General features: G+C 36.5%; 1 protein-coding gene across 2 annotated transcripts; it reads right to left on the reverse strand.

The window, feature by feature from the left end:
• Positions 1-1,565: 1,565 nt before the first annotated feature.
• LOC110669092 (transcription factor bHLH121) lies at positions 1,566-22,407 on the reverse strand. 2 transcript variants are annotated; one of them, XM_021830583.2, is made up of 5 exons: positions 22,145-22,407; positions 21,370-21,491; positions 3,084-3,211; positions 2,522-3,004; positions 1,566-2,409 (listed from the first exon to the last, which is right to left on the reverse strand). In XM_021830583.2, the coding sequence occupies exons 1-5, from the start codon at positions 22,264-22,266 to the stop codon at positions 2,248-2,250; spliced, it is 1,017 nt and encodes a 338-aa protein (XP_021686275.2). In that variant the 5' UTR covers positions 22,267-22,407; the 3' UTR covers positions 1,566-2,247. The 2 variants fall into 2 exon arrangements, with proteins under 2 accessions (XP_021686275.2, XP_021686276.2); XM_021830584.2 differs by having other exon boundaries at positions 1,845-2,409; positions 22,151-22,407.
• Positions 22,408-22,731: the final 324 nt, after the last annotated feature.

Here is a 22,731-nt window from a genome sequence, read left to right on the forward strand (position 1 = left end):
TTCTCCATCAAGCTTCTAATGAGAAAGATCGCTTCCATAGTTGAACGACCAGGCATGAAACCAAATTGATTGAGAGAGATAGAAGTATCACGACGTAGTCGATGCTCCACAACTCTCTCCCACAACTTCATAGTATGACTCATGAGTTTAATTCCCCTATAGTTTGAATAACTCTGTATGTCTCCCTTATTTTTAAAAATAGGTACTAAAATACTCCTCCTCCATTCATCAGGCATTTTCTTTGAGTTTAGAATCTTATTAAATAATTTAGTTAACCATGCTACTCCCATATCTCCCAAACACTTCCACACTTCAATTGGTATTTCATCGAGTCCACAGGCTTTACCCACTTTCATTCTCTTAAGTGTTTCCTTTACTTCTTAAAATCTAATCCTTCTAGTATAATTCACATTCTTTTCTATTGTTCTATAATCTATATTCACGCTATTACCATTTTGATTATTATTAAAGAGATCATTAAAATAATTTCTTCATCTTTCTTTAATGTCCTCATCTTTCTTTAATGTCCTCATCTTTCACCAACACTTTTCCTTATTTATCCTTAATGCACCTAACTTAATTGAGATCTTGACATTTCCTTTCTCTCCTCTTTGCTAATCTATAAATATTTTTTTCCCCTTCTTTAGTTTCAAGTTTCTCATATAACTTTTCAAAGGCCTGTGCTCTTGCTATTTTTAAATTTTATAAATATAAATAATTAATAAAAATAATTTTTATGTAAATTTTTAATTAAAACATATAAATATAATCAGATTTGAGACGGGTTCAAGTAGTTGAGAATAAATTTTAATTGGGTTTAGGACGAGTTCGGATTTTCAAAATATTAATCGATTTCATATTCAAGTATGGAAATTTTTGTAGATACCCTACCCGTTGTGATCTCTACTAAAGAGTAAATTTAACGAGCATATAAATCAAATCAAATACCCTCTTAATGAGCTGCATAATAATTGATAAATCTTTTTTACCGCTAAAAATTTGTGATACATTCGACCTTGTATTGTGACCTATTATACTGCAAATCTGTTATTAACTTATTGCACTATTAAATTTTTATCTTTGTAATCAAGATATAATTTTTGTTAAATATATGAATAAAATTGATGAAATATTTCAGTTAATGATTTATTTATTTTTTTACTTTATAATATATTAAATCGGATAACTTATTTGATTATTTTTTACTAATTAAATAAATTAAGTTAAACTCTGCTAAATGATTGGATGAATACATCAGCAACCAGCAGCAAACTAATATTTTTCCATATAAGGGGAGCATGAAATAGATTTTGTTGATGCCACAACAAATTATGCATTGTCTCCCAACTCTCATAATACCTTTGCTGTTAATATTCTTACTTAAGGCCCTTATCATACATTCAAGTCCTTACAGCCATTATTCACAATTATGCAATTCCCTCGGCTTGCATCCTCATTCATATCATAATACCAAAGACTCGAATTAAAAATTATCCAATTAACGACAATATCATTTGAGCAATTAATGACAATAGCCACCCAATTGATTTGCTTGCCAGAAGACATGCACATGCAAACAAGGTACAATATTAGAGAAATATGCCCAAGATTTTTTCCGAGTGCAATGCTACATCAAATGAAAACCGACAGACAAATTTACGTATCAACCTATGATATCTAACCTCTCCTTTATTCACCCTCTAGAGTCACGCTGCTTTGCCGTTTTCATCTGTGATTGTGGGATTTGTACAAAAGGATTGTTTCTAATACACACACACACAGATATATATATATATATATATATATATATATATATATATATATATATATATATATAACCACTGTGCTCTTTAAATGTTATTCATAACAGGCTCCACACTTCACATTAATCTACTGTGGAAAAAAACTAATTACGGCCTTGTCTTCCTGCAACCAAATAGATCTCATTTAAATCTAGCATTTAACTGCACTTAAAGCATCTTTCTGGTCCATGAAAGCAAATATTAATGACGATCCTGACCAGTGACCAACATCCCTCACAGCATTCATGCAGAGAAATGTCCATCATAATAGACTAGATTAGCCTATATTAGCAGACACACCCTGCCTTCACCACATAACGATTGATTTAATTTGAGGAAAAACTAAAGACTAAAGTGACTGCACGATCCTAGGAGAGAAGACAGATAAAACAAATGATAAGCACAAATTCGGAACAACTTGGCTTCCGTTTGTTAGCAAATTCTTTCACCGGCCTAAATCATCAGCTTTTGTGCTACCAGTCATGCTATTAGATGAGCTATCCTGGACACTACGAGATGAAGAACACCTACTTGAAGAACTCCCTCCTGTAACACTATTTTCCTTCCCCTGAGATTTTTTGGATTTTCTTTGTCCTGAAGATAAATCCTGCAAAAACATTCAAGTTTACTTTAATTTGCTATTTAAAATGACAAACATCTATGATAATGGTTCAAGTTTTTCGTGTCTTTCCCAGACAATCTGAAAGGCCACAACCTACCTGATCTGTTGTAGAACCTGGAGTCTTCAACTCCAGTTCTGTTGTAACATCATCATTACAGTCCAAACTTTTTCCAATCTTGCTCTCCCCTGATGATTTATTCTTGGAATCTTGTTTGCCCGAAACGTGGGATCCACTGGCAGGCTGTGCAAGTGAAGATGCATGTTGAGTGGACTGCTGATCAACCAAGGTATTAGGAGTCATAAATGGGACAAAAGTTGAACAGGGATTATGGATTACTGCAGGATTCTGATTTCCATAGAAGGGGTATGCTTGCATGGATGGATGCAAAGGAATTGGCCCTGGAGGCAATGTCACTGGCATGGGGAAGGGACAAGAAGTTGGGGCCATGACAACTGAGTGATCCATAGCAATCCATGGGTACATAGTCCTGAGTCTTTGCTGATATTGGATATTAAGATTCTCAATGTCGGATTTGAGAGATGCCTTCTCTTCTCTAAGGTCATTTTTCTCTTGTGTCAACTGTTCACAAAACAAAATTGCATAATTATCCTATTCTCATACTCGGCGTTTATCTAAGTGAAAGAAATGAAAGGATCACCTCACGTGATTCTTCAGTCAATGTAGCATACTCTGCCTTAAGTTTGTTGACTTGAGATGTCAAATCCTTCAACAACTGTATTGTATCCGCCAGAATGGTTGCTTTGTCATTTTTGGGTCTATCAGGATCTGCATTCCAAGATCGTAAAGATAAAACATCAAAACAAATAGAGACATTAAATGATGAAGGATTTCTACTCCTATTTATAAAGATTTTAGGACTATCCATTTTAGGAGAAAATATAATTATAGGAACTAGCACTTACCATATAGCAATTTTCTTGGTTAGGATTTGATTTGTATCTTCCTAATTAGGGTTCTGTTAAGTATCAGCTCTGTAACAGAGATTCAGTAGAGAAATAGAAGACAGATGAGAAGAGAATAGAGAAAGAGATGAGAACAGAACAGATTTAGATGAGAGAAGAACAGAGAAATAGAAGAAAGAGAATGAGTTTCTGTTATTGATTATCCGAATAAATGAATACAAAGATTGCTTATCTATTTATACAAGTGCAGTTAGAAGTAACTGCTACCTATACCAGATCTAAACAGATTCTGTTAGGCTACATCAGATCTAAACAGATTCTGTTGTAACCACCTCTAACAACTCAACAAGACTTAACTACTCCAGTTACCTTTCCCTCCAATCCCCAATATTAACTACCTATTCCTCTTCCTCCTATAAGTAGATGTAAATTCAGGAAACTGAGAGGTGATGAAGGTCTGATCCTCCCAAGTAGCCTCTTCTTCAGGCAGACAAAGCCACTTAATGAGCCCTTGAAGGACTTGTTGGTTCTGCCTAGTAATAATTCTGGTCTTCAGTACCTTTTCTGGAGCTACTACCACAGTGTCCCATGAAAATTAGGCAAGTCCTGCATAACCACCGCACCTTCCCCAACCTTCTTCTTCAAGAGAGAGACATGAAACACAGTGAATGGTAGCATGAGAAGGCAACTTCAATTTATAAGCCACTGAACCTATCTTTGCTTCAACTTGATAAAGTCCATAGAACCTTGCTGCTAACTGGAGATTCTTCCTAACGGCTACTGAAGTCTCTCGTTATGGCTGTAATTTGAGATAAACCCAGTCTCCTACTTCAAAAACTCTTTTTGTCACCATGTTGCTTCATTCTGTTTTGAGCTACTAGCAAATTATCCTTAATGACTTGGGACATATGCTATCTATCTTGAATAAAGTCAGCTACTGCACCAACTGAGGTATTAGGAATGGGCAGAAAGGTCAAAGGAGGAGGCTTGTAACCATACAATGCTTCAAATGGAGTCATCTTTAAAGCACTATGATGGCTGGTGTTGTACCACCATTCTGCCAAAGCAAGCCACTTAAACCAAGAATGTGGTGCTTGATAACAAAGACATCTCAAATAACCCTCACGGCTTTGATTCAATCTCTCAGATTGGCCATCTGATTGGGAGTGATAGACTGAACTATAAGCAAGCTTAGTTCCCATCAACTTGAACATTTCTTTCCAAAATAGACTAGTGAAAATTTTATCTGTCAGTGGTAATATGCAAGGCAATGAAATGAGCATATTTTGTGAACCTGCAGATGACCACCAAAATGGTATCTTTGCCCTGAGATTTAGGCAATTTTCCACAAAATCCATTGTAACATGTTGCCAAGCCTGAGTAGGAACAGGTAGTGGCTGCAACAAACCAGGGGAAGCACAAGTTTCTGCTTCACACCTGGCCATGTATCACAAACTTTTAACCCACTCCACTACTGCTTTAAACACGCCAGGTCAATAGAAATGCCTACTTAATCTGATAGAAGTAGAATTGATTCCAGAATGCCCCCCTAAATGAGAATTGTGGTAGAGAGCTAATAAAGGTGCCCTCAAATGCCCATTACTACCCACATACAGCCTGCCCTTATGAAATAATAGCCCATTCTTGTAAGAAAATCCAGGCTGAGCCTTCTCATCCAATGATAATTGAGCAATTAATTCAGTAACTTTAGCATCCCCTTCATAATTATTCAACAAATGAACCATCCAAGTTGGTTGTAAAGAAGAGTGAATGGCATAACGATGACTAGCAGAATCTGCAGGCCTTCGAGACAAAGCATCAACAACTTAATTATCTACTCCTCTTCTATATAGAATTTTATATTGCAATCCCAACAACATAGATACTTCCCTAAGTTGTAAATTGGTGTGCAACCTTTGCTCAAGCAAATGTTCGATACTTTCATGGTTAGTTTGAAGTAAAAAGGCCCTTGCTCTAAATAGTGTCTCCATTTTGTAACAGCAAAGGTGATGGCTAACAGCTCTCTTTCATAAACTGACAAGGCTTTGGTTCTAGGACCAAAAGCTTTAGAAATGAAAGCTATGGGATGTCCCTCCTGCTGTAACACAGCCCCCATACCACTGCCACTTGCATCAGTCTCTATAATGAAGGTCTTATTAAATTTAGGAAGTGCCAATACAGGAGCCTGAGACATGGTTGACCTGAGATGGTCGAAAGCCTGCTGAGTTGCTTCAGTCCACAGAAAATTGTCTTTCTTTAACATATCAGTTAATGGCTTACTGATGAGGCCATAATTCTGAACAAATTTTATGTAATATCCTGTTAATCCCAGGAAGCTTCTAAGTTCCTTGACAGATTTGGGAATTGGCCATTTCAAAACTGCTTGAATCTTAGAGGAGTCAGTAGCTACACCCTTGCCAGATATAATGTGCCCCAAATAGTCAATTTCATATTTGCCAAAGGAGCACTTACTAAGCTTGGCATATAACTGTTGTTGCTTCAAAATTTGAAAAAGTTGCTCCAAATGCTGCAAGTGTTGTTCCCAAGATGAGCTATATATCAAAATATCATCAAAGAACACTAGCACAAACTTCCTCAAATAAGGTTGGAAGATATGATTCATAAGTGCCTGGAAAGTTACAGGTGCATTAGCTAATCCAAAGGGGGCATAACAGTAAATTCATAGTGCCCATGATGTGTCCCAAAAGCTGTCCTATGGACACCTTGAGGATTCATCCGGATTTGATGGTAACCTGCTTTCAAATCAATTTTAGAGAAAATTAAAGCCCCATGAAGCTCATCTAGTAAATCATCTATAATTGGGATTGGAAATTTATCTTTAATAGTGAGGTAATTAAGTTTTCTATAGTCAATGCAAAACCTCCATGAACTATCCTTTTTCTTGACAAGGAGGGCTAGAGAAGCATATGGACTTGTCACTTGGCTGAATTACCTCATTATGCAGCATTTCTTCCACTAATTTTTCAATCTCAGCTTTCTGGAAATGTGGATGCTATAGGGCCTAATGTTGACAAGCTCTGCTATAGGTACCAATGGAATGGAGTGATTATGACTCCTAAAAGGTAGCAAAGATTTTGGATCTTCAAAAATACACTGATACCTAGTCAATAGAAAAAGACTGCAAATCAGCTGAATAATCCCCAGAAGATGTTGAGAATGCAGACATGGCTGCTAGCACTATAGAGTATTGAGGATGAGAATCTTGAATGTAAAATAAAGGAGTTTGAAAATCCCTGCCCTGCTTCTGCAACAACTGAGTACTGTCAAAACACTGCAACAACTGAGTACTGTCAAAACACTGCAACAACTTGCACTGAGATACTAAATCCCCAATTCCTTGTAAAACCACTTCCTTTCCTTCCTTCTGAAAACTAATCTGAGAATTCCTGAAATCAAACAGAATGGGATTGAATGATTTCATCCAATCCACCCCAAGTATTACATCAAAGCTGCCCATTTCCAACAATCTAAAATCAAAACTGAAGCCATATTGCTGAATTTTCCAACTAAACGCAGGGCACATGTAAGAACTTGCAATTTTCCTTCCATCTGCTATTGTTACAAAAATTGTAGGTATCTCCACAAGAGGAACATTAAGCTCTTTGGCAACTTTTGCATCCAAGAAACAATGGATACTGCCACTGTCTACCAATATCAACAACTCCCTATTCTTATGCTTACTAAGAATTCTTATAGTTTCAACTGCTTGAATACCTTCTATAGCATTGATGGAAAGAGTTATTGCTTCTGGATTCTCAGGTATGTCTCCCTCCATAGCATCATGCCATTCTTCCTCTCCCTCATCTGCTCGTTGCAATTGAAAAACTTCCCCTTCATTCTCAGACATTTGCAAAGCCATTAATGTTTTTTCGTTTACATTGGTGGCCAAAGAAATACTTCTCTCCACATCTGAAACAAGGTCTAGGCTGTCTCAAAGTATTACTGTTGGTAGAAGTGTTTATAGAATTGGCAGGGTTGGTTTTATTTGCCGGCCCGGCTGATTCACGGAACTTTGGGTAACAGAATTTGAGGGTTTGGGCACAGCATTGGTTTGTTTCAAGTTGGTATTTTGATCTACAATTGGTGGTTTAGGTGAATAAGGGTAATTTTGATTAAATGCAGTAGTTTTATAGGTACTAGATAGTGAACAAGAAGCATTATTGGGTCCAAAAGTACTCTGATAGGGCTTTGAATAAGAAATGGATTTTCTAGTATTGTTCAAGAATTATTCCTGTAGTTTTGCAATCTCAAAGGCTTGAGACAGATTGGTTGGCTTAAACATTCTCACCACAGGTCCAATTTCATCCCTCAGCCCCCCCAACAAAACTTGACAGAAAATAAGCTTCACCAAGATTAGGCATTATCCTTTCCAACCTAATTCTAATATCTTCAAATTCATCTTGATACTCCTCAAGAGTGCCTTCCTGTCTCATCCTCATCAATTCTTCTACTATATCTCCTAAACCCTCATCCCAAAATCTTCCACGCAACTCCCTTTCAAAATCTTCCCAAGAATGGCCTCCATCTCCCTTAATCCAATTATGATACCATGCATCAGCCCTTTCAATCAAAAATAAACTTGCTACTCCCACTTTCTACTCCTTAGGTACCCCATACACTTCAAAATACTTGTCACATTTTCACAGCCAAACCCTAGGTTCCTTATCATCAAAAGTAACTAATTTGACTTTAGGTAAAATTTTAGACATGCCTTCCATATCAGTTGCTGATCCAGAACTGTTAATCCCTTTCTGCAGCTGAATATCATTCTCCCTTGGAGTCGAAAGAATTCCCTTCCTCCCAACATTGATCACAGATGCTCCAGCCTCTTCATTTTCTCCTTGATTAACCACCCTACTTTTCTCGGGTAAATTTCCTCCAAAGATGGATCACAATTCCTCCAAGAGAGCATTCCTGGAGTCAACTATCCCTTGCTGCACACCTTTCTGTATACTCTGCTTAATTTCCTCTTTCAATTCATCCTTGTTCTTTCGAGTCTCTTCTTGCAAAGCCCTAACTACCTCTTCCAATTTAGAGATTCTTGGTTCCTGAGTAACCACACCAGATCTAGTCATTCTTGCGACACCTTAGATCCACAAATGAAGCTAATCCCACACGCTACTCAGCTCTGATACCAAATTGTTAAGTATCAGCTCTATAACAAAGATTCAGTAGAGAAATAGAAGACAAATGAGGAGAGAATAAAGATTTAGATGAGAAAGGAATAGAGAAATAGAAGAAAGAGAATGTGTTTCTGTTACTGATTATCCAAATGAATGAATAGAGAGATTGCTTATCTATTTATACAAGAGCGGTTAGAAGTAACTTCTACCTATACCAGATCTAAACAGATTCTGCTAGGCTGTATCAGATCTAAACAGATTCTGTTGTAACCACCACTAACAACTCAACAAGACTTGACTACTCCAGCTACCTTTCCCTCCAATCCCCACTATTAACTGCCTATTCCTCTTCCTCCTATAATAGGTAACAGGTTTTAAAGCCTAAGCTAGTAGGATTACCAAGTCTACTATAAACACTTGTGACTTCTAGGTATTTTGGTAGACTGTTGGAATCTCAATTCCTATATTAAAGGGATTATTATTTCTTTCTCCTTATGTATATCTTGTTTCTTATTTGTATTAGTTTTCATTAAATTAGGTTTCCCTGTAAAGTTGGAAATCTTGTATATAAATAGGCATAGGCACAAAGTTATTGATACATGTGAAAAATACAGAAATTTCTCCCATATACATTAGTTTCATCATGGTATTAGAGCTTTCGATTCATTAGGGCAAGCTTTTAGTACTATTCACTCATACTGTTCACGGTACTGTTCATGCGCATTGTTTATCGGCACTGTTCACAGCAAATGGACCTCCGACTTTTTCAACTGTTCCTCGCTTGTTGTGCTTCTACCCAGCCGTTGTCCTTGATTTGACCATAAAGCGAATATGTCTGAAACAGTGGATTACTCTAAAAGAACAAATGATATTGACATTTTTTCCAATAAAGAAGTTCAATCCCTAAGGCATTTATTGTCTCAGCTTGAATCTCAATCTTTCACAGTTGGCTCTTCCAATTTTATCAAATCAGGTAATGTTTTTCTTGCCTTGACAAATCTTATTGGGATATAAATTCTGGAGCAAACAAACATATGATAGGCTCTTCGAATAAATTTTCTACCTATTCTCTGTGCTTAGGAATAGAAAAGACCGTATAGGTTCCTTAACAACAATTTCTGGTATAAGTTTTGTTACATGTGCTCCCAATATAAATCTCACTTCAGTTCATGTTCTCAGCTTTCTTATTAATCTTTTATTTGTCAGGTCCATTACTCAAGCTCTTAATTGCAAAATTGAATTTTTTTTCCCACTCTTTGCATATATTAGGATTTGAAAACAGGAAAAATAATTGGCAATGGTAGATTGCAAAATGGTCTGTATTTTCTAGATGACGATTGTAGTTCCTCAAATCTTTAAGTAAACCAGCCTTTGTTAGGATTGTAGTTCCTCAAATCTTTAAGTAAACCAGCCTTTGTTAGGACAGACTATGAGTGCTAATGAGGAGATTATCCAGTGGCATAGGAGATTAAGACATCTATCTTTTCCTGCTTTAAAAAGGTTATGTCCTAATTTTTTTAGAAGTTGCAACTCAAAATTACTAGTTTGTGATGTTTGTGAATTTGCTAAACACACAAAACTATCTTATCCTTTAACTGATAATAGAAGTTTGGTCCATTTTACAACTATTCATTCTGATGTATGGAGACCTACCCAAACTACTCTTTATCTGGATATAGATGGTTTGTCACTTTTGTTGACTATTGCACTAAGCTAAAATGGATTTATTTGATGAGAGAAAAAAGTGAAATGTTCCCAAGATTCCCAATAAGTTGAAAGGAAAATTTTACCGTACAGCCATACAACCGGTCATGTTATATGGTAGTGAGTGTTGGGCACTGAAGGAGTCGTATATGTTTGAGACAAGAATTGCGGAGATGAGAATGTTAAGGCGGATGAGTGGCCATACTAGACTAGATAAAGTTTGTAATGAGATTATTAGAGAAAAGGTAGGAGTGGTGCCAATTGAGGATAAGTTGAGAAAAAGGAGATTGAGGTGGTTTGGTCATGTAAAACATAGACATGCGGAGGCTCCAGTTAGACAAGTAGAGAACATTAGGTTAGAGGATAGAAAGAAAAGAAGGGGTAGAACTAAACTGACTTTGAGGAGAGTAGTACAACATGACCTAGAAACATTACACATTTCGGAGGATTTAACCCAAAATCGTTTAGAGTGAAGAAAGAGAATCTATATAGCCGACCCCAAATTTTTGAGATAAATGCTTAGTTGAGTTGAGTTGAGTTGAGTTATTGATTTGCACACAGTTTGATACTAAGGTTAAAATCTTAAGAACTGATAATGACACATAATATGTTAATGGTGTTTTTTGTGCTTATTTGGATTCAAATGGTATAGTGCAATCAAACTAATTGTGTCAAGACTAGTGAAAAAAATGGGGTGTCTGAAAGAAAAAATAGACATTTATTAGAGGTGGCTCGATCTCTTATATTTACTATGAATCTACCTACACCTTATTGGAGGAATGCAGTTCTTACTACAACATATCTTATCAATAGAATGCCTCTAAGAACATTAAACTTTAAGAGCCCTTCAGAGGTTTTACAATGCCATAATTCTTATGCTGTTACTCCAAAAATTTTTTGATATATCTATTTTGTCCACAAAATAAATATTGGGAAGTTAGAACCTAGAGCTCTTAAGTGTGTGTTTGTAGATTATTCTGGTACTCAGAAGGGCTATAAATGTTATCATCCTTCTACTAGGAAATATTTTATCAGTATAGATGTTACCTTTAGAGAATCTGAGCCTTATTTCCCCATCAAGTCAACTCTTCAGAGGGAGTATAAGGAGAAGGAAGAGGTGTTTTTTTCACAACCAGGTTATCAAACTTGGGTCACACCTTGGTAATGAGACATCTAACCAGGATCAACCACCTCAGAGGGTGACTATTAGGCTTGGGTCACACCTTAGTAATGAGTCATCTAAACCAACCACCTCCTCAAACGTCAAGGAGATTGAATATATTAGATTTGAGAACCTACATGCATCGGAATAAGACAGCTACAGCCATTAAGCTTGATACACCTGATCAGTCAACATCCTTGGAATCAATTCCTAAAGAATGTGGTGAGTCTCCTTTACTTCCTGATAATCCTAATTCTATTTCTAAGTTGAATTCCACTATTGATGATCTTGATATTCCTATTGCTCTCAGAAAATGAGTCAGGACTTGCACTAAGCATCCTATTTCTAATTTTATTTCCTATGACTCTTAATCTCCTACCTATAAAGCTTTTGTCTTGTCTGTTTCTTCTATTTCTATACCACAAGATTGGAAGAAAGCATATCTTAATCCAAAATGGGAGACTGCTATGGTTGAAGAGATAAAGGCTTCAGCAAAGAATGGGATATGGGATCTTGTTACTCTCCCTTATGGAAAAAGAACCAGTTGGATGCAAGTGGGTGTTCACTATAAAGCACAAAGCAGATGGCTCAATTAAGAGATACAAAGCCAGACTAGTAGTAATGAGATTCACAAAGACATATGGGGTAGATTATCAGAAGAGTTTTGCCCTTATTGCAAATATGAACACTATCAGGATTTTATTGTCCTGTGTAGCAAATCTTGATTGGAATTTACAACAGTTCGATGTTAAGAACGCTTTTTTGTATGGAGACTTCAAGAAAGAAGTATATATAGAAATACCTCCAGGATTTGATGCAGATTGAAAAAGGCTTTGTGTAGCCTAAAAGCAGTCTCCTAGGGCATGGTTTGACAAATTTAGCAAGGCTATAATCTCCTTTGGCTTTGTCAGAGTAACGATGATCACACTTTCTTTATAAAACATTGTAGAGGTAAGATCACATTACTTATTGTTTATGTGGATGATATAGTAGTGACAAGAGATGATGAGAAAGAAATTACAAATTTGAAGCAATGTCTAGCACAGGATTTTGAGATTAAGGACTTGGAAAAATTGAGGTACTTTCTTGGAATAGAGATTGCCAAATCAGATAAAGAGATCTTTATTTCTCAAAGAAAGTACATATTAGATCTTTTGGAAGAAACAAGTATGTTGGGCTGTAAACCAACAGAGTCTCCCATTGAGGCAAATCATAGATTACAAACTGAAGTTGGGGAGTAGTGAATTTAAGGAGATATCAAAGATTAGTTGGCAAATTAATTTATCTTTCACACACAAGACCAGATATAGCATTTGCAATAAGTCTAGTGAATCAATATGTGTATGATCCTCGTGAATCTCATTTAGAAGTTGTTTTTCACATTCTAAGATATCTCAAATCTATCCCTGGGAGAGGACTTCTTTTCTCAAAGCATGGACATCTTAAAAAAAAAGCTTTTACAGATGCAGATTGGGTTGGATCTCTTGATGATAGAAGGTCAACAACGGGTTATTGTACTTTTATTGGTGGTAACCTGGTCACTTGGAGAAGTAAGAAAAAAAGTGTGTGATAGAGTTAAGAGCAAAAATCCAAAAAGAAGAACAGAAAACAAGAGAACAAAGTAGAAAAGGGAAACACAAAGATTAAAAGGCCACAAATGGCCAAGTTCCATTCAACAATAAAAATAGCAATATTCCAAGAATACAATCCATAACTAGTTCAAGCTAGCCCCAGCAAGAATTACTAATACAATAAACATAAACTTTTCATATTCCTATTTACCTGGATAAAGGGTTATTTATATACAAGAATATTGCCTTGCTCAATTCAACATCATATGCTTGGTGTGATCCGCAAAGTGTGCTAACGGAAATTTCTCCAAATCATTCACTGACATCTGTCCCATGCTAGAATCTTCTATTCCTCCATTCTGATTTGCAGCAGCCAGCCCTTTCTTCCATTTCTTTCTATAATACACCCGTAAAGGCCTTGAACTTTGGCCCAAGAAAGCTGAATCCATGTTTGGACTGCTAACATTACTTCCCCCCTGATGTTGCCTTGTCCTTAAGGCTTAAAGAAGGAAACTGATTAATTGCATCAATATAATTCATTCAAGTAGCTTCTTCTACTGAATACCCTTTCCACTTGATTAAAAGTTGAGGAACTTGATCTCCATTAACATCAACAATTCGCTCCTCTAATATTTCTTCAAGTTCAACAAAGTGTTCCTCCACCTCCAACGCCTTAGGCAACTCATGAAGAACCTTATGATTTCCCAAAACCCTTTTCAATTGTGACACATGAAATACATGATGGATCTTAACTCCTTCCGGTCCCTTTTCAATTGTAACACATGAAATACATGATGGATCTTAACTCCTTCCGGTAGCTGTAATTTATAAGCTACATTCCCAATGTTTTGCACAATGGTAAAAGGACCATAATATCGAGCAGCAAGTTTGGAATAAACAATTTGCTAAAGAGTGGATTGGCGGTGTGGCCTGAGCTTGAGAAAAACAGAATCGCCAACAACAAAATTGACATCCTCACGGTGTTTATTGGCTGCTTTAACCATTCGTTGCTGTGCCTTTGACAAATTATACTTTAATTGTCAAAGAAGCTCATCTCGTGTGGCCAATTCTTTTGCTACAGCCTCCACTTTGGTCTCTCCAGGTAAGAACTGTTGCAAAGTATGGGGTGGCCTGCCATAAACCGCTTCAAAAGGAGTTAAACCAGCAGCTATATGATAGCTTGAATTATACCATTATTCCGCCCAAGGAAGCCATCTACTCCATTGCTTGGGTTGCTCAGAAGCAAAACACCTTAAATAAGTTTCTAATCCTTTAGCCAAAACCTCTGTCTGCCCGTCAATTTCAGGATGATAAGCAGTACTCATTTGCAGCTGAGTTCCTTGCAATTTAAATAATTCAGACCAGAAAATGCTTAGAAAAAAAAGATCTCGATCACTTACAATAGATCAAGGCATTCCATGAAGGCGTATAATCTCCTTAGCAAACAGCTCAGCTACTGTTTTAATTGTATAAGGATGGCGCAGCCCAAGAAAATGTCCATATTTTGATAGACAATCAACCACAACAAGAATGGCATCAACACCATTAGATTTAGGAAGTCCTGTGATGAAATCCAAAGAAATATCCTCTCAAACACGATCCGGAATAGGAAGTGGTGCAATAACCCAGCAGGAGAAGTAATCTCATATTTGTGTTTTTGGCAAATAAGACACTCTGCTACAAAAAGCTGAACTGATTTCATCATTCCTTGCCAACAGAGATTAGATGCCACCCTCTTGTAAGTTCCGAAGGCACCAGAATGACCCCCTAAAGGGGAAGAGTGAAATTCTTATAATAATTTCTTGATCCAAGGAGAAGATGCTGATATTACCAACCTGCCTTTATAAAACAATCTCCCTTGAATGAGAGAATAATGAACATGGGACTCAGGATTAGATTGAGGATCCTGAATAATTTTTTGAAGCTTCGGATCACTTGCCACTACCCGTACAATTTGCTGCCAATCCATCCATTGGGGAATGCTTATAACTGTTAACGTCATATCCTCATCCCTTCGAGATAAAGCATCTGCTGCGGAATTAGAAGAGCCTGGTTTGTATAAAATCTAAAAATCATAACCAAGCAACTTTGCTCCCCAAAATTGTTGGGCAGGAGCTTGAAGTAAATGTTGAAGACTGCTCTAGTCAATATGAACTATGAATTTTCGCCCAATTAAGTAAGGACGCCAATGTTGAACCGCGAGGACAAGAGCTATCATTTCACGCTTGCAAGCAGATTTTTAAAGAGATTGGGGGGATAATGCCTTACTGAAATAAGCAATTGGCCTCTTTTCTTGCATCAAGACCGCTCCTACTTCTGTACCTGAGGCATCACACTCAACAATAAATGTTTTAGAAAAATCTGGTGCTGCCAAAACCGGGGAACGTACCAAGGCTTGTTTGAGGTGATCAAAGGCATGCTGAGCTTGTGGATTCCATAGTAATTTCCCATTATGTTCTTTTTTTAATAATTGAGTGAGAGGTTGTGCTAGAAGACCATATCCTTTTACGAATCTGCAACAGTACCTAGTCAACCTGAGAAATCCCCTTACTGCCTTTAGCGACTTAGGTTGGGGCCAATTAACAACACTCGAAACCTTGGAAGGATCCATAGCAACCCCTTGAGCTGAAACTATATGACCCAGATATTCCACCGTAGTCCTGCCAAGAGAGCTCTTTTTCTGATTCACTCGAAATGGATTCTGCTTTAGTAAATTCAACACCACTCTAACATGCTGCAGATGTTCATTCCATGTCTTGCTATAGATTAGTATGTCGTTAAAGAATACAAGCACAAAACAACGAAGATATGGTTGGAACAAGTCATTCATGGTCAATTGAAAAGTCGCAGGAGCATTCATTAAACCAAATGGCATTACTACAAACTCATAGTGACCCGAATGGGTTTGGAAAGCTGTCTTCGAAATATCTGCTTCAGATACTCGTATCTGAAAATACCCTAACTTCATATCGAGTTTAGAGAAATATTTAGCTCCTGCAAGCTCATCCAGCATTTCATTAATCACTGGAATTGGATATTTATCTGGAATGATAGCCTTGTTTAGAGCTCTGTAATCGACACAAAATCTCCAGTTTCCGATTTTTTTTTCTTAGCCAACAAGACAGGACTTGAAAAAGGGATAAATTTCTACAACTGTCCCTGAACTTATATAGTTGTAACACTACAGTCCTTTAACTTTAAAATATAATATAAAACCCCCCTAAACTTTCAAATTTTGCACAGCAAAATTTCTCTAACTTTCAATTACTGATTTTTCAATTAGAAACTGATGTGAATAGCTCTCGCATGACATTTAGTCAACATTTCCCTCTCCTCTCTTATGCAAAGTGTAAAATTATTCTCTTTACGCATGAAAAATTATTCTGTCTATAGAAAGAAAAATGATTCAATTTACACATGGCTTGAGAGAGAAAAGAGAAATACTGATTAAGCTCAATACTGGAACTGTCCAGGTCAGCGTCTAACTGAAAAACTGGTAATTTGAGGTTAGAAGGATTTTACTGTGCAAAATTTAAAATTTGATGAGGTTTTATGTTACTTTTTTAAGTTGAGAGACTGTAATGTTATAATTAGATAAGCTCAGGAACAATTGTCAAAATTTATCCCTTGAAAAAGGGCTAGAACTTGGTCGATTTATACCCGCAGCAAGCATGTCTGTCACTATTTTCTCGATTTCACCTTTCTGGAAATGCCCATATCGGTATGGTCTTACATTAACAGCAATAGTTCCTTCTATTAAAGGAATAACATGATCAATAGAGCGAGAAGGAGGAAGGCTTATACTGTCTCCAAACACCTCATTGAACTCACGGACTAAATTTTTCAAGTCCTCTTGCTGCGATTGCCTGATTTCTGCTTCAAACTCTCTCTGACCATCTAATTCATTTATTTCCCAGAGCAACACCCCAAAATCAATATCTGTCAGTTTCTGAAGCTGCGAAATTGTTACCATTGCTTTAGTGAGAGAAGGGTTGCCACATAGAGTAATCAGTTGTCCATGCTGTTGAAATGACATTTGCCTAGTTGCCCAATTATGTTGAACTTCACCCAACGTTTTTAGCCATGAAATTCCCAAAATTATATCAACTCCACCCAACGGAAACACATAGAAATCGGCAATGACTTCAATTTGCTCTAGATCAATTTTAACATCACGATATACTCCCTCGGATTTTGTCCCGTGACCATCACCAAGAACACCAAATACAGGAGTTACATCAACAATTAAATTCAATTGAGAAACTACTTTATCATAAATGAAATTGTGGCTTGCTCCACTATCAATCATAATGGTGACTGGTGAACCTTAATTGTCCCAGGTAATTTCATAGTCTGCGGAGAAGAAAAACCTCCCATAGAATAAAATGGCAACTCCATGCAAGAAAAAAGGGCTTCATCAGTTATCTCTAGAGTAGTGGAATCAACCTCCACAGTCCCAAACTCGCCTTCCTGTTCCGGATTGACTACTTAATTTTCACCAATAATTAGAGCCCTTAAAGTTTTGTTTGGGCACTCATGCATGGAATGGAAGGGTTGCCGACACATATAACACAACCCCTTTGCCCGTAATTCCAGAAATTCTTGATGTGTGTACTGTCTTGTTCCCCTGGGTCTGTTGGCAATTTGAGATCGTGAAGCAGCTGGGGTTATAAGGTTAGAAGCATGTTGTAGGAACTTTGGTGGGCCAGTAGATGCTTTGTCTATAGGCTTTGGGGCTTGTAACTTAGCATATTTGGGCTTCTGAAATTGGGTTATGGGTCTAGCCATTGGGGAATAAGACTTTGGGGAATTTATTTGGTTTGAATTGGGCCGAAGCCCTTGATTTCGCACCCCACGAGAGTTTCCTCCTCCTACAGCCTTCCATGGAGGTTTTGCTAATAATACATACTGGTTCTCTAATTCAATCTCTCTAGCTAATTGCATGATATGAGAAATGTCTACAAAATCATGGGAACGAATTCTTACTCGTATATCATTGCGTAATCCACTCAAGAAGAATCCCATATATTGCTAGTCATTGAGACCCTCCACTTGGGTAGCTAACTCAACAAATTCAATAATAAAATCATCTACAAATCCTTCTTGACGTAAGGTAGATAGGCGTTCAAACATATTAGTCCTCATATCTCCCCCATACCGATGCACTAATTCATCTGTGAGTTGAACCCATGTGAGATTAGGATTGCACAAACGCTGCCACTGCATCCAGTGTAAAGCGTGTCCTTCCATACAAACCATGGCTAAGGGAACCTTCACCTCCTCCTTGGTAGAATTGATAGTGAAATACTATTCCGCTCTCGCGAGCCAACCAGTTGGATCGGTGCCGTCAAAGTTTCGGAGTTCTACCTTTTTCACTGCCATGGAAGAATCTTCAGCTGCAACAGGTTGAACAACGACAGGTATAAGACGTGGAGACACCACTGTTGGGGTGGTAGATCTGTCACTTGAACAATCCCCTTCCACCACCGTTGTCTTACCACGGGGATTGGTAAGTTAGGACTCCAACCTTGCAAAACGTTGCTCTTGCTCTAACTGGAAACTGGCCATGCGCTTCTCCTGTTCCACTTTCATGGCGGCTAAAACTTCCCCCATACTCGTCATGCTCTTCTCTATCTCTTCAACTCTTCCCTCCATTCTGGTTTTCGTCATGGGTTTGAGATCCGACAGGTCGAACCAAATGATAGAGTTAAGAGCAAAAATCCAAAAAGAAGAATAGAAAACAAGAGAGAAGAATAGAAAAGGGAAACACAGAGACTAAAAGGCCACAAATGGCCAACTTCCATTCAACAATAAAAATAGCAATATTCCAGGAATACAATCCTTAACTAGCTCAAGCTAGCCTCGGCAAGAATTGCTAATACAATAAATATAAACTTTTCATATTCCTATTTCCCTCGATAAAGGGTTATTTATATAGAAGAATATTGCCTAGCTCAATTCAGCATCATATCCTTGGTGTGATCCGCAAAGTGTGCTAACGAAACTTCTCCAAATCATTCACTGACATTTGTCCCATACTAGAATCTTCTATTCCTCCATTCTTATTTGCTGCAGCCAGCCCTTTCTTCCATTTCTTTCTATAATACACCTGTAAAGGCCTTGAAATTTGGCCCAAGAAAGCTGAATCCATGTTTGGACTGCTAACAGTGTGACTGCTAAATCTACTGTAGAGGCTAAATATAGAACCATGGCTCAATGTGTCTATGAATTGTTATAGTTATGAAAGCTAATGAAAGAACTTAAACTATCAGAAACAAATAGTTTATACTTGTTTTGTGATAACAAAGCTATTATTTTTATGAAACACTTGATATTAAAAAAAAATCTAAATTCTTTATTTTATTATAATTATCTTTAAATATACATACATACATTCTTAAACATATTACATAGTTAACTAAAAGAAAAATTTAGACTCAAATATTATAATTGATTTCATTATAACTGGTTGTCATCAGTCAAATGCAAGAGCAGAATATCGAGCTATGGCCCTAACTATTTGTGAATTTTTCTAGTTAAAACAACTTCTCCACATAATGAGATTTGGAAGCAAATGAGGTTAATACGTGCCCTTCATATCACCTCAAATCCAGTTTTCCATGAAAAAAACAAAACATATAGATGTGGACTGTCATTTTATTAGACAAAAGATTGAATCGAGGTGCATTGCTACCAATTTTGTTAACTCAAATGATTAGTTAGCAGATGTTCTCACTAAGTCTCTTCGAGGTGCTTGGATCAAATGCATTTGTAACAAGCTTGGAGCATATGATATGTATGCTCCAACTTGAGGGGAACATTATGATATGTTACATGATTTGTTACTACAATTATGAAATTTTAGAAATTAGGATCCTGTAATTATGATAGCTTCCTATTCTTGTATTCACCGTAAATTTATATATTCCGATCAAGCTCGAAGGAATGAATAAAAACTTTCCTTTCACAAATAGTCTCTTTTCTCACAGATAGTTTTTGAGGTACGTAATTTTCATGGTTAGCTACTTTTTATAGTTGATTTATCAAGGGATTTAGTTCAATTATAGCTCCTATAACTAATTGTCTAAAGAAATGTGAGTTTAATTGCATTAATGCAACTGCTAGAGCTTTCAATGACATTGGAACATTCTCCATTTTGCAAAAACTTGGATCTAACGCATATTCACTTGATTTGCCTAAACATAATGAATATTAGTCCTTTTTTAGTGAGGACAATTTGTCACCTTATCAAGGCATTTTTGAGCCTCTTACTTTGCCTTCTAGTTGTTCTACAGGTCAACATATGCACAAAATGCCATCTCTTCCTCAACAAAAAGATGCCATTAACACCGTGCTAGATGATGAGTTTGTTACTTCTTCTCAAGGTGGTTTACAAAGATTTCTTGTCAAATAGCATGATCATCCTAATTTGATGCTACTTGGATTACCAAAGCAAAATTTCAAACTTAGAATCCTTCGCTCTTGGATTCTTATTTGCAATTCAACTCTCTAGAGTCGAGTTCTTTTCGAGCAAGGGGAACTAATGCAGGACTTTCTACTCCCATTTATAAAGATTTTAGGACTATCTATTTTAGGAGAAATATAAGCATAAGAAGTAGTATTTACTAATTAGGAATTTTTTCAATTTGGAATTCCTAGTTAGGGTTTGATTTGTATCTTCCTAATTAGGGCCTCTAAATCCTACAGGTGGTAGTATTACGAAGTCTACTATAAACACTTGTGCCTTCTAGATATTTTGGTAGATTATTTTTTATGATTTATAATAATATTAAAATTAATAATTTATTCTGAGAAAATTTTTTTCTCCTTGAGAATTCATTTCTCATCCTTTGTTCCCCATTACCCCATTACTTCTGTACCACTAAACTTCTATAAAAATAATAAACTGGTAATAGTGTACTCCAGTCATAATCAGCTGATATTTTGATACATTTAATAATTAAGAAAAAAAATATTTTAACAACAACAAATCATCTTTCTACTCATTTCAATTTCCAATTACACATAAAGAAATGAAATGGATAAAATAAACAAGACATCAAGTAGATCTCCTCAAGCCAATTACTGCAAACATGCAACAGCAAGCAGCAATTAAAATGCTGGGCTACAAATCTGTGTAATCCATTGGATTAAGAACCCACTTTTGCTTATTTTACAAAACAAGGTGTTCCTATTGCAAAACAGAGTAAATGCGCCTGAAGGATTGACATCTTTTGGGTGTTAACTGGGCATAACAAATGTATAGCAACACTTGAATGACAATTTCTCCCACATGCAGTTTCACTCTATGAATAACAACTAAATATTAAATCACAGACCTACCAAAGCTAAGCCTATCATGCCCTTTCTAAATATAACTTAAGAAATGAGAGGGGAAAAAACAAAAAGATTAGGGAAAACACCCGGCATCATGTTTTACCTAGCGCATTTCCCAACTCAATAAAGTGCTCATTTAGCCGATCTCTCCTCAATTTCTCACGATCAGCCTTCTGAATTTTTCTTGCAGCTGCACAATCCTTGACTTCTGATTCTGGCCTTTGACTGCCAAGGGATAAAACAATCAGATAGTATAAGCTAAAAATTGTGAGTGATACATCAATTCAACCATTTCAAGAACAACCCCCCAAAAATTACAGTCGCGCGTACATACTACCATCAAACCTTAAACGCAAAAACTTGAATCCAAGACTCCACAACCAGTTGAACTATATAAAATTCATATTAAAAAAGAATGATCTAGCATTCCCTTGCAAACTGCAACCACCCTCAATGGAAACAAATGAGCTTTAGTTTGACAGTACTGTTTCATGTTCATTATTTCTTCTTTTAAGGAATTTCTCCCTAGTCAAATTATGTTCTACCTAGCTGTCGTAAAGAATTCACTTGACAAATTGCATTCAAGAAGTTACCATCGTTTTTTGCAAGTGGGTAAATAACGGGCAGTGGCAGTTGAAGTTGACGGATTTTAACCCAAAAATCATCAAATTCATTTCATTGTTGAATCAAATAACAAAAAGCAAGGTAGTGAAGACTCCTCTAACCAAACAAACCTCAATTTCTTTGAACATAGAATGAATTACGCAATAACGTAACACAAAAAAAAAAAAAAAGGAAATCAGAAACATTCAGCATGATACTTTATCCAATTGCATAAGAAATAGTAAAATATCATTACTAAGAAATCAAAGACGAACCTGGACCTGGGATGAGAGACAGAAGGCAGTGGTTGCTGTTGATGGAAATCAGTGAAGGGAGGATTTGGGACTTGTATTTGCATGGACTGATTATAGAAAGCATCGTTTTTTAGCTGATCCATTATGGCGTAGTGATCAAAACTCGAAAGGAAGAGAAGAGCGTCCACTGCCCGTATATCTTTGTGTGGAAGAGCGTGTAAGCTTATCCCTTCTCCCAATCTATTTTCGTTGCTTTCGAGCTTGGAGACCAGTTACGGGTGAATTATTGTTTTTTTTCTTTTTTTAATAACCGCCAAAAATAACACGTAGCAAATTTTTACAATCCTACCTGATACGGTAAAAAATTACCGTTTGGTCTCTAAACTTTTAAATTACTATTAATTGTACCCGATTATTAAGAAAACTATTACTTAATGAGAGCATTACGTAAGCGTTATATAAGCATGCCACATCAATTATATTTAATCCCTATAATACCCTTAAATCAACCCATAAATTAATTCTTTAACCAATCCCTAAATCAGTATTATAAAAGTCTAATTTAACCCTTTGAACAATTAAAAATCCCTAATTAATCTAACAGAAAT

Source organism: Hevea brasiliensis, chromosome 9, assembly GCF_030052815.1.
Source record: "Hevea brasiliensis isolate MT/VB/25A 57/8 chromosome 9, ASM3005281v1, whole genome shotgun sequence".
NCBI classification, from domain to species: Eukaryota; Viridiplantae; Streptophyta; class Magnoliopsida; order Malpighiales; family Euphorbiaceae; genus Hevea; species Hevea brasiliensis.

Excerpts from the sequence above, each read along its gene's own strand:
- LOC110669092 (XM_021830583.2), bottom strand. The coding sequence starts at position 22,266 with ATGGATCAGCTAAAAAACGATGCTTTCTATAATCAGTCCATGCAAATA. Across the intron at positions 3,005-3,083 it reads TGACTGAAGAATCACGTGAG|TTGACACAAGAGAAAAATGA; the intron begins GTGATCCTTTCA and ends TTTTGTGAACAG. Across the intron at positions 2,410-2,521 it reads CAGGTTCTACAACAGATCAG|GATTTATCTTCAGGACAAAG; the intron begins GTAGGTTGTGGC and ends ATGTTTTTGCAG.